The 19,949-nt window shown below is 31.4% G+C and overlaps 2 protein-coding genes across 2 annotated transcripts in view; both read right to left on the reverse strand.

Annotated features, from left to right (window-relative positions):
- The window catches only part of LOC126735033 (facilitated trehalose transporter Tret1-like), a 30,302-nt gene extending 16,533 nt beyond the window's left edge, over positions 1-13,769 (reverse strand). The window contains exon 1 of the mRNA XM_050438907.1: positions 13,613-13,769. The gene's annotated coding sequence lies outside the window, so the exon portion shown is untranslated. The remainder of the gene's footprint in view (positions 1-13,612) is intronic.
- A 4,930-nt stretch (positions 13,770-18,699) lies between these two features.
- LOC126735216 (KRAB-A domain-containing protein 2-like) lies at positions 18,700-19,738 on the reverse strand. The gene is made up of 2 exons (XM_050439168.1): positions 19,486-19,738; positions 18,700-19,436 (listed from the first exon to the last, which is right to left on the reverse strand). Exons 1-2 carry the CDS (start codon positions 19,736-19,738, stop codon positions 18,700-18,702), a joined length of 990 nt encoding a protein of 329 aa, XP_050295125.1.
- Positions 19,739-19,949: the final 211 nt, after the last annotated feature.

The raw sequence follows: 19,949 nt of genomic DNA on the forward strand, positions 1-19,949 counted from the left end.
AAAAAAAAAAACAAAAAAAAGTGAACGTAGAATAGTAAAAATTAAAATAGAATAAAATACGGTTATAGAGTTAAATTTAAAATAATTTTACTAGTATAATTAAAAATTGAATTTAAACCTATCCTAGGGTAATATTGTAAAATAAACCAATACTAAAACTGTAGTAAAAAGAATAAAATACATAAAAAAATAAATATAAAAGATAAAAGCTTCACTATTCTGTACTTAAAATAAACTTTGTCAAGAGCGTTTTGATCTGATTTAAATTACGACAGTATTTGATTTTAACTAGAACATTGTCAATTAGTCTAGGACATGCTGTATATATCGCACGTCATAAAACTGAAATCTGGTTTGCTGAATGCTAAATCATTAAAAATACCATTGTTACTGTAAGGTAAATTTTAATCACATGGTTACAGTACATTTCTTGGTGCTAATAGTGGCGGCTCCTTCTTAGGGTCAATTGGTCAATGACCCCCCTTAAATAATTTCATAAAAATACCAATTTTATTATAAATATCTTTTATCTAAAACTTCATTATGAATTATAAAATTCTCTAAGCAGTCTGCATTGGCAAAACAAATAAATATATTATTAACGTCGCGCTTCGCGCGCATCACAAGCCCATGGCTGGGCCGTATTTTAAATTGTCCCTATACAGTTCTTACGGCTTATGATGAAATGCATGTAAAATAGAACAAAGAAGGCAGATTAGCATTTCGTGAGCGGGAGTGAGAGTCACCTTTCAGTCCTATATCGCTAACGTAGTCGACGGCCCGACTCACAGTGTTGCGCCTAATGGACAAAAGTCCAAAAATAAAAGTCGGTCGATAATAAAATTAAGTACCGTACTATTTACAAAATAGCTGCAGACACTTATCACAAATATTTTTTTTTTTATAAAATGCGTGTAAACAACGCAACGGAGCTCCGAAACTTTATCATTTAATTTGTTTATTTTGTCGCCATATAAAATACCCACACTTTAAAATAAGTATTTCTCCGGTTCTGTGCGTATAAGTAGAAAATATTATATTGTGTTATAGTGACCAAAGGTGCTTAGTTACATATAGGTATGTACTGATTTATACTCACTTATTTAATATATTAAATACTAAATAAATGAAAAAATAGCAATATTTTAATATTAAGCTATCTTTGAGAAAACTTTTAAAAAAATGTCCGCATATGTCCTCGACAATTTTTTGTATATTAGTACCTCAACTAGTGTACTTTATTACACTATGTTGTTTTCCTGCCCCAAACTGCCCCTTTTTTAGTTCTTAATTTTTTTAGATATGGCTTACACTATACCAAAAAGAGTTTTATTTGAAGAATGGTTGGTAAGCAATCAAAATGATAAGGAAAAAAATATTTTTTTGAAAATCAAATCAATATTAAATCTTGATGAAGATATCTGCAGTGAAACAGAAAGCCATTTAATTGACCAAAGTCATTTGTTTTGTATAAAAATGAAGGATTTATGGCAGAAAAGTCATCGAACCCGCAGCCAGTTAGAAAAAAATCACAGTCAATGGCTAAGTGGATCTATCACTGTTGATATAACTGAAGTTAACCAAGGGCCTTCACTTAGTCATGTAGAAGAAAGAAACTTAGTCGGAAGGCCTCGAAAATCATTCGAAGACTCTTCTTTAAAAACAAAGAAACGGAGAGTAGAGCCTTTGCTAAAAAACTATACCGTTGAAGAATTGCGTTTCGCTACAGAACACTGTATGGATTCTTCTAATGAAAAATTTTCTTCTGAAAAAAAATGTTTGAGTACTAAGCAAGCACTGGCTCTTTTTTATGATATTGATCTGTCAGTTAGAAAATACAACACTTTACGTTCTGTTGTAAATGCGCTACATCCTGATTGCTTCCCGAGTTACCGTGCCTTACTGCAAACAAAAAAAAAATATTTACCTAATAATATTACCGTAACAGAAATATCTGCAGAAGTTGGTCTTCAAGAATTGTTACAAAAAACAACAGACAGTATCCTTAATATTTCAAATTTAAATATTTGTCAAGTGTTCAATCTAAAACTTATTTGTAAGTGGGGTTTCGATGGCAGCTCGGGACACAGTCTATATAAGCAAAAATTTGAATCGGCATCTAATACAGATGAATATATGTTTTTAACAGCATTGGTTCCAATAAAATTAGTTGATAGCTGCAATAATGTAATCTGGTCTAACCCAAAAACAAATTCTACGTTTTACTGCAGACCCATCAAGTTCGCTTTTATAAAAGAAAATCCTGAAGTTGTTCGTCAAGAAGAAAATGCCATGGTTATGTCTGTAAACGAGTTGAAAGTTTATACTACTTCAATTGAAAATAAAGATTTAAGTATTTCCTACGAGATGATTTTGACTATGTTTGATGGAAGTATAGCAAATATTTTGTCCGAAACAAACTCATGTTCAAAATGCATCATTTGTGGAGCCACTCCCAAAGAAATGAACTCTGATACGGTTTTAGATAAATCTCCAGTAACCCAAAACTATCGTTTTGGCATATCAACTCTCCATTGCTGGATCAGGTTCTTTGAGTGTTTGTTGCATATTGCATACCGGTTGCCAATTAAAACTTGGCAAGTGAAAGGCGCAGAAAATAAAGCAATTACAGAAAACACAAAAAGGACCATCCAGGAGAATTTTAAGAGCAAAATGGGTCTTATAGTTGATAAGCCAAAGCCAGGATATGGCTCCACAAATGATGGCAATACTGCCAGGCGTTTTTTTCAAAATCCTGTTTTAAGCTCTCAAATAACCGGAATCGATAAAGAACTTATTGAAAAATTTCATTTAATTTTAAGAATTTTGGCGTCTGGTTGTAACATCGATATAACCAATTTTCGCATTTTGCTAAATGACACTCGTAGGTTATACTTACATTTATATAGCTGGTACTATATGCCAAGTTCGGTGCACAAAGTTCTTGTGCATGGCTGTGACATAATTGATTTTTTTGAATTGCCTATTGGGCAACTTACGGAAGATGCTTTAGAAGCAAGGCACAAAGAATTCAGAAAAATCAGATTATGTAACAGCCGAAAAACTTCACGGGTAAATGCCAACACCGATATAATTTTAACTCTTTTACTGACCTCTGACCCAGAATTATCTTCTTATAGACAATCTACTAAAAAAAATTAAAATATTTTGTATGATAATAAAATAAAAAAGTATATAATTATTGAGAATTCTCAGAACACACTGGTAGAATCTGTTTTTGGCTTAGAGCTATCTAGTTCCTCAAGTAGTGATGATGATCAGTCTGACTAGATTTTTGACTTATTTTTCTGAACTTTTTGTCATTTATGAAAAATAGAGGTAATGTAATATTTAGTACACTGAAGACTTGTTTTTTTTTTCAATATTTTTAAGCAAATACTTTTGTTTAATTTGTAGTGTGTAATATTTAGCATATAATTATTGAAAGCTTGTTTTTTGAGCAAATACTTTTATTTTATTGTTTGTTATGAGACAAATATAAATTAATTCAGTTATTTTATTATTAATTGCTTTTCTAATTTGGGCGAGGAAAGTTGTGAGCAAACTCTTCTTGTTATATTTTTAACATTATTTTAGTAAAAAACTTCAAAAAAGTTAAAAAAAAATAAAATACAAAGTTTACTTTTTTATTTTAACAGCTTATTTTAATTTTGTCCAATTACCCCTATACCACGCAACACTGTGCGACTGGATGAATGTTTTCAGTTTTGTTTTAGATAGGTACTGTTTGCCACCCGCACGAAATATGCTGGAACATTAAGTTATGATGTTCCAGCAGATTTTAATTTAAATAATTATGACGGCTTGAGAAAAAGGAAAGTGGTCGACCAAAACCAAATATGAATTTAAAACAAACAACAAAGGATAGGGGTAAAGATATTCAAAAATATTTTAAAGAATCAATGTACAATTTGTGTGATTGGATTTGTGGCTGCAGTGTGAGAAATGCATTTTTTTGCTACCCGTGTTTACTGTTTTCGAATGACGCTGTATGGGCGAAAAATGGAGTAATTGACATTAAGCATTTAAAAGTGAAAATTACAAAGCTTGCTTCTTCCACTACTCATATAAATTCATCAATGAGTTACGCAAGTTTAGGACGTGTTAACACAGTCTAACAGTTGAAAACTATATACTTTGGTGTTAACATAAGACAGCAACTTGATAATGTATATCGTAAATCTGTGCATGACTTTAATGAATCGGTTTCTAAAAATAGGTATATTTTAAACAAACTAATCGGCTGTGTAAAATTTTGCGGAGTTTTCGAAATTGCATTGCGCGGTCATGACGAAAGTATCAGCTCCAATAATCCTGGAATTTTTCTGGGCCTTATCGATTTTGTTTCTGAACTGGATTTAATGTTTAAAGAACGTATTGAAAAAAGTACAGTATTTAAAGGCACATCAAAAACAATTCAGAACGATATTTTATAATCAATGTTAGCCATTGTACATACTCATATAATTAAGGAGATTGGCCAGACAAATTTTGTGGCAATTCAAGAAGATGAGACCACAGACAGCTTCAATAAAACGCAGATGATTCTCATATTGTGATATGTATTAACTGATATTGTACATGAAGGATTTTGGAAATTTGTTAACCCTCCAGGTGCCATAGCACAACATTTAACTAATGTAATATTGGAAGAACTTCAATTATCAAAAATTAATCAAGCACCTGAAAAATTAATTGCCCAAAGTTACGATGGTGCATCAGTCATGAGCGGTAAACTGGGAGGAGTACAAACAAAAATTAAAGAAATATACCCAAATGCACACTTTATTCACTGCCCATCAACTTAATCTTATCCTGCAAAAAGCGGCGAGTCAACATAAACCGATAAAAATATTTTTTGTAAATTTATACGCATTTTCGTCCTTTTTCGGCCGATCTCCAAAACGTACGGTGGTTCTGGGTAGAGTGGTTTCGATAACCTGTTTATACCCTTTTTCTTATATTTTTATTTAAAATATTTACTCTAATAAAAAGGCTAATAAAGTTAATTTTCGGAAAACGATTTAAGCATTTAAAGTTATTTTTACCCGCTTAATAGGGTAAATATCTCGGTAAATATTATTGAGTTTTATCTAAATCTGTATTTTTCATCTAAAATATAAATGCTAAAAGATCTTTCAAATACTTTAAAAAATCAATAGTTTGATTTATTTTTTTTCTATTAGAGTAAACTATAAGTTTTCAAACCAAAATGACCCCCCTGAAGATTGACCCACGAGCCGCCACTAGGTGCTATAAAAGAATATTGATAATTTCTTTGAAATAATATAAGAAATTCTTTAGTTTATCTCTTATTGATAAGATTCAAGTAATTATTTCTATTAAACTATTGAATTTGGAATTACTGTCAATTTTATGTTAAAATATTATTTAAATAGCACGTAGAAAATGCAAAAAAAAAATCGCACTATATGTATATACCTGCTCACGACATAATTACATGTACAGGGTGTTTCATAATTCGTTTAGGACAAACTTGGAGGGGTTGTAGGGGGCCTCAAAATAAACAAGTTTGCGCAAAAAAAGCTCTATCCGAAAATGATTAGATTTTTAGATACAAGATGATACAATTTTAAGAAAAAATCTTATTTCTAAGAAAAATGTCTTTTCCTTATAATAAGTACCGTAAACATTATCAAACGGATGAAACTAAAAATGTAAATTTTCGAGAAATAGGTTTTGAACAATGGATTTTATTTTTTTATGCAAAAACGGTACGTCGGAGAAACCAAAGCCAAGAGACAAAATGTACTCTAAATTAAATGAGGATTTGAAAAATATTTTTTATTTGAAGAAAAAATTGTGAAGAGTTCACTAGGTTCTAGCTCGTATGGACGCCACTGTTAAAATAAAAAATTTATTTATATATTAAAAGTTAGTACTAGAAGCATAGAAACTACTTACTAATTTTCAGAAAAATATTTACAAGGATGTCAAATTTAAGGTTAAAAATAAGATTTTTTTTTTAAATTTTATCACTCTGTATCTTAAAATCTAATGATGTTCGGATAGGGGTTTATTGCGCAAACTTGGTTATTTTGAGGCCCTCTACAATCTCTTAGAGTTTTTTTTTTTTTTTTTTTTTTTTCAAGTACTTTATTGTCGAAAATTTGGTACATGTACACGAATTTTATTGACAAAGCTTCAGAAAATAAATACAATCAAATCAGATTTTACAAAACAAATATAAAAAATTTATACAACATATAAAATGCCTAAAAAAAATGCAAGAGAAAATGTTACAAACAAAATCTTTATAAAATAAAATACATGCATGTAGACAAAGGTAGCAGAGATAAAGGGACACATAAAGGTATGTTCAAAATTAAAATTAACAGATTAAAAGCTTAGCATCTACTACACAACATCCTCAGCCTTAAAAAAGTCTTCAATCGAATAAAAGGCTTTTAGAAGCAAATATGACTTCAGTTTACAACGAAACTGGCGCAAAGACTGAACACTTCTTAATTCCACGCTAATGTGATTATAAATCATTAAACCGCGATATATAAATGAATCTTTGATAGATGTAAAATGAGGAATAGGAAGGGGAATATTATTAATCTGTCTGGTAGGATAACTGTGATGTCGGATTGGAAAACTGTTCTTATTTTTGAATATTAAACATGCAGTTTCCAAAATAAATAATGATGGTAGGGTCAAAATACGGCTCTCTTTGAAAAGATTACCACAATGCATTCTAGAATGGGCCCTAAATAAACTTCTGACAGCCCTCTTTTGCAGCACAAAAACAGACTGAAACAGATAATTTGAACATGCACCCCAAAATGGAAGAGCATACCTTAAATACGACTCGAACAAAGCAAAGTATCTCTCCCCAGTTCATGAACGGTTGCCCTAACAGAGAAGCAGCCAGAAGCAAGTTTTTTATTTAACTTTATTATATGGTCAGAAAACTTTAAATCTTTATCAATGACTAAACCAAGAAATGCAGAATTGTCTACCATGTCCAATGCGTTCTCACCAAAATCAAGACTCTCAGCTTGAAAATTGAAACCAATAATGTGGGACTTTGACATATTTAAGCAAAGTTGATTGGAATCACACCATTGCTTTAATTTCAGGAGATCGGCTGCAACATCTCTGACAAGCTGCTTGGGATCTTTATTCGATCATAAAACCGTTGTGTCGTCAGCAAACAATGTAAAATGTCCACATATGCTAAGAGTAATAAGATCATTAATGTATACAAGAAATAGAAGGGGACCAAGAACTGACCCTTGTGGAACACCACAATCCACAGACTCCCTACCAGAAAAGTCACCATTAAGGTACACAGACTGCTCGCGACCAGACAAATAGCACTCAAACCACTTCAGTGCAACACCCCTAACTCCATAAGCAGAAAGCTTCTGAAGCAGTATCCTATGACTCACACAATCAAAAGCTTTGGACAAGTCACAGAACACCGCCGCAGTCGCCTCTCTTCCATTAACACCCTGGAGAAGTTTGGACAAGAAATCAAACATAGCGTCAGAGGTGCTTTTCCCTGATAGAAAACCAAATTGTTCATCTCGAAGAACCCCTTCCCCCAGAAGAAACTTTAAAAGACGATCCTTCATAAGTCTTTCAATTAACTTAGATAAAGTAGACAAAATTGAAATCGGCCTATAGTTGGATGGACTAGAACGATCACCACCCTTATAAAGAGGCAAAATTTTTGCTAATTTTAGGCAAAGAGGAAATGTGCCCAACTGAAATGAAATATTAATAGCATCAGAAAGAGCCTGAATAGCACTCAAAGGAAGTTTTCCCAATAAATTCACTGAAATACCATCGTCACTAGATGCCCTTTTCCTTTTTCATCGATCCTATAGTGCAAAAAATCTCCCTGGGAGTAGTGGGGCTGAGGTAAAATGAGTTTCCACTAGTGGTAGGTAAAAATTTGAGAGGGTCATAAGTGGAAGAGAGACCCTTTGTGAGGATATCAGCAACCGAACAAAAGTACTTATTTAATATGTCAGAATCAATCCGCACTTCTTGAGAGCCATTACTCTTGGACACAACCTCATTAACAATTGACCACGCTTCGCGTTGCTCATTGGAGGAATATTTCAAACGTTTGGAATAATAGAGTCTTTTCGCTTCACACACAACTTTCCGGTAAACTTTTTGATATCTCGAGAATAGCGACAATACAAAATTATTTATCGGGTAGAACTTTTTTAAAATACCAAAAAATCTAAGATTATGACCGGAAATGCGAATACCAGGAGTTAACCATCTTTTCCGGTCCCTAAATCGATTTTTTAATGGGTGAACGGGAAAGTATCTATCAACTAACTTTGAAAGAGATGCGTGAAATGAAGCAAGAGCATCCTGCTCACAAAATATTGAGTCCCAATTAAAAGATCGACATCCTGCGTCAAAAGACCGGAAGTTCCTTGTGCTGTAAATTCTACCCAAACCTCTGGATTTGTATCTTTTTCTGAATGGCACCTGAGCCAGGATGGCATTATGATCGGACAAAGCTGGATCAAATACATTACAAATTACATTCTCCTGTATATTGGAGGCAACATAGTCAATGGTTGTTGATGTGGTACCTGTTACACGCGTAGGGCTGTTAACATCCATAGAAATATTAAAAGAGGAAAGCAAATTAATTAAATCCAATGTAGCCCTATTCTCCCCATCTTCAAAATCTATATTAAGATCGCCAGTAAGAATTATAGTATTTTTAGGAGAAAATTTTAAAAGGAATTGTTCAAGCCTATCTAAAAAAGTACTTATACTACTATTTGGGGAACGATACATACACACAATATAATAATTGGCTTTACCAGAATAAACAATTGAGAATTCAAACTCCTTTTCGACAGTAAGATCATCAAAATCGCCAAAACCAACAAAGCCGTCGCAAAAACATTGATGCACAAGAGCCACAGTGCCACCATATCCAAGGCCAGCCCTACAGAATTTGAGTTTGTCCCACTAATTATAAAACACCCTGTATATGTTACGGTTTATGTAATAAAGTGGTTATTATATACGAGGGCGGGTCAATAAGTCCGTGACTTTTTGGATAAAAGACAGGTTTTTATATAAAAAGTTATTTTATTTTTCAACATAGTCTCCTTTAAGTTCTATACACTTAGTCCAACGTTTCTCCAATTTTTTTATCCCTTCGGAAAAATATGATTTGTCGAGGTCATCAAAATAGGCATTTGTTTGAGAGATGATTTCGTCGTTAGAGTCAAATCTCTTTCCGCCGAGCCATTTCTTTAAGTTTGGGAATAGGAAATAGTCACTGGGGGCTAAATCTGGAAAATAGGGCGGATGAGGAAGTAATTCGTAACCTAATTCATGGATTTTTGCCATGGAAACTGCACATGTGTGGACCCTTGCATTGTCCTGGTAGAAAAGAACTTTTTTTTGGCCAAATGTGGTCTTTTTTCTTTCAGTTCCTCATTAAATCTATCCAATAAGTTGGTTGGTATAATATTCTCCATTGATTGTTTTCCCCTTTTAAAGATAGTCAATGTGGATTATACCGCGTGCATCCCAAAAAACGGTCGCCATGACTTTATTGGCTGACAAAACCACCTTTGCCTTCTTGGACGCCGATTAACCCCGAGACATCCACTGTTTGGTCTCCGGCGTGTTGTGGTGAATCCACGTTTCGTCCACGGTGACGAAACGACGCAAAAATTCGTCCATATTGCGGTTGAATAACGCCAAACACTCCTGGGATTGTTAAAATTGTCACACGGTTGCGTTTGTGGTCGATTGTGAGCAAACGCGGCACCCATCTTGCGGAAAGCTTTCTCATACCCAAATGATCATTCAAAATTGAAACTACTGAACCATGTGAGATGCCTATGGCTTCCACAATCTCACTCACTTTCAATCTCCGATCGGCTAAAACCATATCGTGAATTTTTATTTTATTTTAATATATATAATAATCAAAGTTGTAAATTTAAAAAATATTTATTACTTTCATCGGTCATTTTACATATTTTTCAAAGGGTATTGGGGAATCTAATAAAATTAAACGAATTAGCAAATTTTATTAATAAATACTATTTTTAATGAATTTAAAGTCGAACAAAAACAAACAGATATTCAAAAGTTTAAAAACAAGTTATAGAATAGGGTAGATACATTGCTACATTATAGTATGTTTAAAAATATAAATAACGCTCGAAAATAGGTGCACAAAAACAACGGAAAAAATAACTATTTTACTACTATAGCTATATAAGAAAAAAAACAACATGTTTGACAAAGAGATATAGGTAACTAAACTATTAAACTGTAACAAAGAGATTTGTACATACAACAATATTATACATACATAAAATATTTTTATTTATTAAGCGTTGCATTTAAAATTACACAATTGTTTATTTCTCTCTCATTTTCACTTGTCAGTATTACATTTTCCTTTGCACGCACATCGTTGATAGCCATGACCATTGTGTGGTGGTTTTTTCGAATTTTCGAATACATCAAGAGACAGTACTCAAAGAGACAGTACTACATCTGGAACATCATCCACAGAAATAAATTGTTCGTCACAAACTATGAACTGATTTCTGGTAATTAATTGATAAAGTCTTCCTTCTTTTGTCCCTTGCTGATAAAATTCATTGTTATCGATCGATTTCTAGTATCACTGCTAGCATATTTCTAATACCACTTCTTGCTCTATCAACATCCGGTATTCGTATCTTTACTGTAATACCTGTTTCACAAGGAGGACATTTACTATTTGATATTTTCTGCATCTTTTTAGCTTCTCTTTTACAAGAGAACGTTTATGTTTAATTACGTTTTGCTTGCTCAAAGTAAATAACCTATTTGAAGTTTCTGCAGCATTGTCATCTGTTTCTTTGTTTGAAGATATAAGCTGCTCATTCAAAACCTCATCGTCTCTTTCCAAGGGGACATTATTATCTAAGGTTTATAAGAACTTCAAGTTCCTCTTCTGTTCGAAGGTTTTCTATGGCATCATTTGGAAGAGAAGATGTTTTCAAGCCAACCTTGTGATCCAAACATTGCCTCATATAGGCTACATTTAATATCATCATGAAAAGCTCGATTCTTCATAAATTGGACGAAACGCAACCCTAGGGGCCATTTAGTAGTTTGGTTCCTTTCTAGCCACAAACTTAACATGTTACATATCCTGATTTGACCGCTCGACGGAACCTTGTGACACTATCTTCAAATCAGGCTACATTGAACAGTTTCTTCCACCATCTTGTTGCTAAACTCACGGCCATTATCACTTTGTAATACACTTGGCGCTCCGAATGTATTAAAAATATCTATCAAATTATACGCAAACTCTTCTGCGCGGTAACTTTTCAGAGCACGTAACAGAACAAATTTGGTAAAATAGTTCTAATACACAAATATAAATTTAAAATCGTCATCAGGCTGAGATTTCATGTCGATTAGGTCTATTTCGCATCGCGAATTCAGTTCTGAAAATATCATCGGCCTAACTACAAGTCCTTTTTTCGGCACTTTAGATAAACCATAAGTTCTTCTGTAGTAACATTTTTGTACTTCCTTTGCAGTTCTTTAACCATTCTATTCCGTCCACCATGTCCAATCGCCAAATGCACTTCGTGAATAATCTTAAAGAGTTTTTCTGTATATACGTAAAATCTAACGTTTGAACTTCCTTCAGTTAAAAGAAAAATAAGTTTTTTCACTTTACCTATTGTCATAACATCATATCTTTTCAGTCGTTGATAGTATTCCGGTTTTTTTCCACAAGTTTTCAATTTGCTCTCACTCACTTTAAATAACAACTCGCTATATTTTTCTTTTGTAAGAAGAGTACTGTTTCCTTTCTTATTTTGCATTAAACTTAATATCTTACTGTTAAAACGTTCGAACATATTGTTACGAATATCAGACATTGCTCCTTTGATGAAACAGTACGAACGAATTTCAACAAATAACACATACAGTATTGGCCATAATGATTGCAATGGTTTATATTAATATAAACGAATTTATTACATTCGCCAAACTTGCTGGCTATTATGAATATTTACCATTTATTATATACAATATCCGGATTAACTACGTTACCCGTAACCTATACTGGTGATCGATTAATGCTGTAATAAAGATGACAATCATGGTATAATAAAGGTTTTTTTTTTAATTATTTTATATGATTTGACTTTTATCTAACCGAACATTGATTAAAATTAATTTTTAGTTTGCAATAAATGTGGTCGCGGTTTATTGGATAATAAAACATAACAGGAAATGAATAATAAATAATCTGCATTTTTTAAATAATATTTAAACAATCGTTTTTTTATGTCATAAATATTAAAGTGATTTTTATTCTTAATTAAACTTCATGTCCAATAAATTACTACACAAATTTTTCCTAGAATATGTATATCAAAAATATATCATAATGTCTAAGGACTGACGAATATTCTTCTGAATAAGCTAAGTATATAACTGGATTATTTCTAGCAAATCTAAGTGTTATGATATTTTATATATTTAAAAAGTCATTTTGTTAATTTTTTGTATACCCTGTTATTTCCTATTTATTACTATTAACCCGGTAAGGTTTTTCCAAATATAATTTAAATAATTATGTCAGTTTATTAATTTATTTTAAATGACATTGTTAAAATATCACAAGAATATCTATTTTGACGACACCCCTTTATCACTAAACATTCCTATGAATCTTGTCTGGGAGAATATTCTGAATAATGTAAGTAAATATCACTGGAATATATCTGGAATGAAACCTTTATTATGATCCCAGTTTGTACTATTTATTTGTCAGTTTTTATAATCGCTTATATATTAGTTTTATGTGATCTTTTGTTTTGTTTATTAATCTTATGGAATTACTTTTTAAATATTATTCACAGGCACTAAATTCTAAATGTTTTCTATATGATCATTTGAGAAATATTCCAAAAATCCGTACACTAGTGTCTTGTATTTTTGTATTTTTTTGAAGTTTCACCGAAAATAATACGGTTAAATTAAAAAATTATTTAACTTTATGTCATAGGAGACTTCTAAGTTGTGTTTATTAATTTATTTACTAAATTATTTTTATTTTATTCTTCTACAAATAACCGGTCTTCTTTTCCAGCCTTTGCAAAGCATATAGAAATAACAACATATAATAAGAAAAAATTAAAAGAGTCAAACACTTTTATTTTATTTGCGTAATTCGGATGCAAAAAAATATATAATATACACTAGGTATATTGATATTTTATAAGAATTAAAAAAATTGATTAAATGTCAGTCGCGCACATTTTTTAAGAACTTTAGAAGATCAGTTAATAATTTTGGAAATTTTAACTAAAACCGGACCTAACAATATTATTAAAAGCTAAGCTAACAATTTTCGCTTCCAAAATTGATACGAAAAATGTCACTCCAAATTATCCTAATTTAACTAATTAATTTGAACATCTCAATTAATAAATGATCATAATAGATCCAAAAATGCATGTAAATTAAAGTAATTTATCATCAAAAACTTCACTCTACTGCTGCTGGGTATAAATGAATTAACAATTAATACTAGACTTACCATTAAGTATCAAATAAGCTAATGGGAACACATGTTAAAAAAAAACATAAAAGCGCACTGCTACCACCAACACAAACGTTGCAAAGCACGAAAATTCCATTGGCAACCGAAATAAAAAACAGCTGAAAAATATTTATATGTATATACGACGTTTTCCAACAGTTAGTGACGTCACTGTCCTGGCATTGACATTGGGATAATTCAAATAAAGCGGGATAGAAATGCGGGAACGACGACAGCCTGAGAGTTATTTACAGATACAAATTTTCCGGGAACAATTGGATCGATATTAGGAAAATTTCGTTTATGAAATCATTATTATCGTGGCCTTCAATTAAGTTAATAAAATATGTGTTAATTAGTATTTAGATTATACTGAGTGTTTTGTAATAGGCGAGATGCACTATCCAGAGATCTACGTTAGATTAGTATGTGTTGAAATAAATATATGTTAGAGGTCAACAGATTCGAATGTTCTATTTCAGTTATGAAAAAAACTTGAACAAAGAATGTATTACAGAGAAGATCAACTTTTTGGGTTTCTTTTTACTCTCCTTTATTTTCTTAGTAATATTTTTTTTCCATCTTTGTCCAGTCCTAAAAAAAATGATCATTTGATTTTTTTCGGGTGACACTTACCAATTTGTTCTGGCTACTTGATTGGGACTAAAACAAGTTATTGATGACCCAACAAGAATTATTACTTAAACTTCCTCCAAACTAATGGATCATTTAATAGTTACGGAGGCTTGAACATCTGACAGGTGTAGCATTTCTGATCATAAATTGATTTATGCAATTTTCGTTTTAAAACTGTAAGGGAGAAAGTAAATCAGTGATGTATCGAGATTTAAAAAATGTTAATAGATTAACCTTCATGGTTCCTTAAAATCAATTCCCCCTGGCATAAATTATTTGATTTACATAATATTGATGACAATGTAATTTTTTTCTGATAATCTTAATTTACCCTAGGATATGCTAGGATTGCACCATAAAATTAAAGGAGAACAATCTTTCATGGATAACGCAGAAACTTCGAGGAAGGTAAAATTTATATTTAAAAAGAATAAGACTGTAGAAACTCCCACTAAATATAAAGGAATTATATTACGAAACTTATATATAAAAGAATCTTTTTAGAGCAACATTTTAATGATAAAAATAGATATTCTAGAAAACAGTAAAAAAAATATTATTTTTTCAAAACAAAAAAAAGGTAGTTTATCTGGTTCGTTATGTAAGCCTATAATGACATTAATAATTTTCATAAATCATATTCCATGAAGTAACATCTCTGCAGAAATTGATAGATACTATGAAAACCCAGTAACAATTAGTGCAAAATCTGAAAAGTTTATGTTTCTCATTATCTCAGCAACTAAAGTTTCAAAATATTTAACTCAAGTTAAAACTAGGGCTAGATGGAATTCAAATAATTTTTTTAATATTTTGCTGTCCCTTTAATTTAAAATATATTTTTCAGCTAATAAATTATTGTGTAGCAAATTCTGTTTTGCCTTCTGAATAGAAACTCGCTGATATTGTGCCAATACCGAAAATTAATATTGTACAACGGCTATTCTTAATCTAACGGATGACATTTTTAGATCTATTGATAAGGGTAATTGTATTTTTCTGGTTCTACTCGATTGTTCCAAGGCATTTGATACCATAAATTACAATACGTTATTGCTAGTCTTAGAATATCCTGGTTTTTATTAGAATTCAATCAGATTAATTCAGAATTATCTTCTGAATCGCCAGCAATCGGTGGTTTTGAATGGCATTAAATCATATTATCTTGGTGTTAATTCAGGTGTCCTTCAGGGATTAATTTTGGGATCAAATTGTATTATTTAATTTACTTACAAATTTCTTAAATTTTGAAAATACTATAAAATATAAAAGTATGCAGATGACACCCAAATTTATTACACCTTTTCGCCCTCTCTACTGGCTCCTAGTTGTCATTCTGTTAATGAAAATCTAACCACACTTTACAAACCGTTTAAAGACACTTGAGCATGAGTAAATCCTTTGGTAGTCCTATTGATGCAAAATAGATGCAAAAATATAATGCTTATTTTAATTAAAGAATTATGGTTTGAACAACCTATTTCTATGTGCATTCAAAAAAATGTATAGGAAATCTACGTGCTTATAATATCTTTGAAATTTTCTTAATCATAAAACTGAAAAAATGTTATGCGATTTAATGGTTCTCGCTGTTTTTAATCATTTTAATGCTGTTTATGGTCCTTGATTGTTCTAAGATTTATTCATGGTATTCGCCGTAGACAACCAGTAGGTAATGAACTGGAGGCCACCGAGTGAGTAAATATGAAACAGAGACGTTTCATTCACAGATTAAATCAAAAAATCACAGTCAGGACGGATGTTAACATAAGTAATTTGCGATTCAATGAGATCATTATGCCTAGACATCAATCCGCAAAGTTTGAGAGATCTTTTACATATGACCTAGCAAAAGTGTTTTTATAATTTGTGCCCACAAATTTCCTTGTTTTATGATAGATTATAGAGATTTATTTTTTTATTTCAGTTTGTTATAGTTTTGGATTTTTTTAAGCAGTCTATGACTACTTGTTTTACAAGGGTATAGATAAGCTTTTTTCATTATATGTATATGTATCTATTTACACTTGAATAAAGATTATTATTATTATTATTATTTTACCCATTCACAATTATCAGTTATATTTATATTAATATGTACTAAAAATAATTTTTCTATTTTTTTATTTTTTTTCTATCTTTTTATTAATATTATTTTTCTATTTTTTTCACACATTGGTCTGGGTTCTTAAAGTATTTAGACTATGTCAAGATAATTTCTTGTTGTTTTATGTAAGTATGTTATACAATAAACCAGAGTTGAAGCTAAAGTAAAAATTCTGATCTGCGGTTTGTAGTACTGCTTTTTGCATAAATAAGTAGATTTTTTCAGGCATGTTTAGCCCTCTAAGAGAATTCTTTAGTGTTATAGATGTTCCACCAGTGGCGAAGATTATGATTGGATTAAACTATAATGCATTTTCCACATCTCCTGCACTTCAATTGATAGCGCTACATACTTTTTCAATTTTTTTCCTGTACTTGATGTCAACGTTAAAATATCTATAAGGTAATATTGATTCTCTTTTTTATTTATTACAGTTATATCTGGTTTATTATGGGTGACTGGAGCATCTGTTATGATTCCTTTATCCTAGTACATCTTGCAACTAGTGTATTCTTAGACGGAATCTGGATGTAACTTGTAGTACCCTGGTAGATTGAATGTAAATTCGTATAGTTTTAAGAGCTTTAAGGTTGTGTCTGGTAAGCTAGGATGTTTGCCATATTCTGGGCTTCGATTACATTTTCTACGTTTGTCATCATTGATTTGTTCCTTTAGAATATGCTTATGATAGGTTCGAGTGACAATAACTTGATCTTGAATTGCCAGGAGAAAGCCTTCTATCTCTATGAATAGTGAACCTTCGACGAATCATCCTACGAAAGCATTAAAATCAATATTGTTTTTCATTAGATTGCGTGGATATGGTCCGTGTATATCCTTAGACTTCCATTGTACGATCAAAGATTCAACAGATATTTTAGCAAAGGAAGTGCGTTTTCTCTTAGATATATTTAATGGTGTTAGATTTTTTCCAAGTTCTTGATTACCTACATCATAGAGAGTACTAGCCTTCGTGTGAAAGTATTGTCTTACTTGTTGAATTGACTATTGCAGAGTTCTTTAACATATTCTGTCGTTGCTATTTCACCAAGTCTCTCTGACATCGCAGATATTGGATGGCTCATTCCACATTTTTTCATTTTTATTTTACGTTATTATTATTATTAGACTTTGGATTTAATTCAAGTTTTTCTTGTACTCATTAAATGCATATGACGAGGGCTTTTGTTACATTCACATAACCATGGTTTTATTACTATTTACGTACCTTTTTCTAATTTTTAGAGAATTTATTATCAAAATAAAATTAACAAAAAATGTTTTTAACTTTATATTTAATTCCTTAAAAGTGTATTTAATACACTAATGGCGTGATTATAATTTGTAATTTCTCACTTATTTTTTGACTTTTTAGGAATTTATTCATTAAATATCATCTAAATATTTGTTTCAAATGATTTATTCATGAATTCGGGTAACAAAATGTAAAAAATGTATATGTCGTAGTCCTATTGTGAAATCCGCCTTTTGGCGAAGATCCTAGGATCTTCATGAAGTGCCGGCTGATTATGAAAAATGAGATATATTATTACAATTAGCCCAAATATTAATGTAATGAGATGATCCGTCTGGAATTAAACTTTATTTAATCTGATACAGATACGTGCGTGTATTTATAACAAAAATATAAACAAAAATATTTATTTAAAAAAAAATAACAAAATAATACTAAAATATACTAAAACATGAAGTTTAAACAAAAGTTACTTATTTATTCTCACATGGACCACTTTTGTGACACCGTGAATTACATTGCATATTTGCTTTAAAGCACTGACATCTTTTGCTTTTACATTGAGTTTTAGATGGCTGGCATGAACATTTAACGTAACCTTGTCCTTTAAAAAGAGATTCTAAAGATACTGCCTCCCTTACTGATATAAACTTATTTTTATTTATTTGATTCAAAGTAATAAACCCAGCTGTTACTTTTTTATATCTGGTCTATTTAACCATGATTTAATAATACCTCCGACAGTGCCAACCTGATACACTCCATTTTTAATGTCCGTTACGACAGTAATAAGGTTTTGAGGATCCCCTGGACTGCGATCAACTTTATCAATGTTAATAAGGATGCATTCACCCACATCAACATTAGGTAACATTTTTTTTGTCGCAGCTACCATTTGATCAGCCTGGAGCTTTTGACCTGCAAATGCTGATAACTGTTGCGCCTCGATTGTTTTCGAATTATTACATATATTACACATCGTTTTATTTATCGCGCATGAAAAATGTACAGTAAAATTACACATTTCACATACAATTGCTGGCGCATTATAAATTAGCTCTTGACATTCTACACATAAATCAGAATTCAGAATCTCATTGGAATATCCGGATTGCTTGTTTGCAACTGTGTTTGAACATTGTGTTGCCATGAACAACTATGTTGTTCTTGACTGGTAATTTTAAGAGTATCATTATTTTCATTTTCTGATAAAATATCATTCATATTTTTTCCATTATTTTGATCATATAAAGCAGTATTATTTTCAGTTTTTTCTAAACCATCATCTGAATCTGCTTTATACTCAGGGTTTTCCTGATTTGCATTTAGCTCGTTGGTAAGTTCTTCCAGCTCTTCTTCCGTGGATATAGTTGGTACCATATATGGTGGAAGGCTAGTAGACTGAAGACCTAATTTGGAATCACTTCCAAATACAGCCTTAAATGGGGTTCTACCTATCACTCGGTGTAAAGAATTATTTTTCTGCCACTGTACGAAGTAGCAACCTGCTGACCAAGCTGTAGTATTATTATCCCTCAACCAAACTCTAATCATATTTTCTACATCTTGATTAGCTCTTTCGACGCTGCCTTGACTCTGAGGATGTCGGGGTCTACCATGTAGTATATGTAACTGCGGCCAAAGCAATTTCAACTCTTCTATTATTTTGCAAGCAAACTCTCGGCCATTATCGCATTGCAAAATTGAAGGGGCACCAAATTGTAAAAAAATCTTTATTAGTTCTTGAGCAACTTCAGTGGCATGTTTTGATCGTAGAGGTCTTATGCATATATACTTAGTGGCGTGATCTTGAAAATTCAAAATTCACTTGAACTCTCCATCAGCAATAGATTGTAAGTCCATTAAATCTACTTGTCCTCGAGTCATAAAAGAATGAGTTAGAATTGGCTTCACCAGTTTCACAGGCTTTTAAAAACATTTCAATGCATGGCTTTGGGATGGAACAATTTTGTTGTATCAAATTAATCATTTTGTCTCTAGAACCGTGGCCACAATTAACGTGAATATCTTTTAATCTTTTATAAATGTCTTCTTCCGAAATAATATAAATAACCGGATCACCCTGATTCGATACCTTTTTGATCACACATGTCTCTCCATTCATTGTTACTATATCATATTTATTTAGAAGATAATGCTCTCTTCTTGTTTTAGTTGTAAAACTTTTGTTTTTGGCAGTGATGATTTCTTCAGCAATCTGAAAATAAATAATATGTTGTTCTTAACTAATTAAATTTTTAGTTTTCCATTATCGAATAATAAGTATATGACAATTTTTGGGTTCCAATTTTGACAATAAGTAGGAAATGAAAGAA

Source organism: Anthonomus grandis, chromosome 4, assembly GCF_022605725.1.
Source record: "Anthonomus grandis grandis chromosome 4, icAntGran1.3, whole genome shotgun sequence".
NCBI lineage: Eukaryota > Metazoa > Arthropoda > Insecta > Coleoptera > Curculionidae > Anthonomus > Anthonomus grandis.

Coding starts and splice junctions, on each gene's coding strand:
- LOC126735216 (XM_050439168.1), bottom strand. CDS start 19,738: ATGAATGGAGAGACATGTGTGATCAAAAAGGTATCGAATCAGGGTGAT. Junction 19,437..19,485: donor CTTTTATGACTCGAGGACAA/GTAGATTTAATG, acceptor AGTTCAAGTGAA/TTTTGAATTTTCAAGATCAC.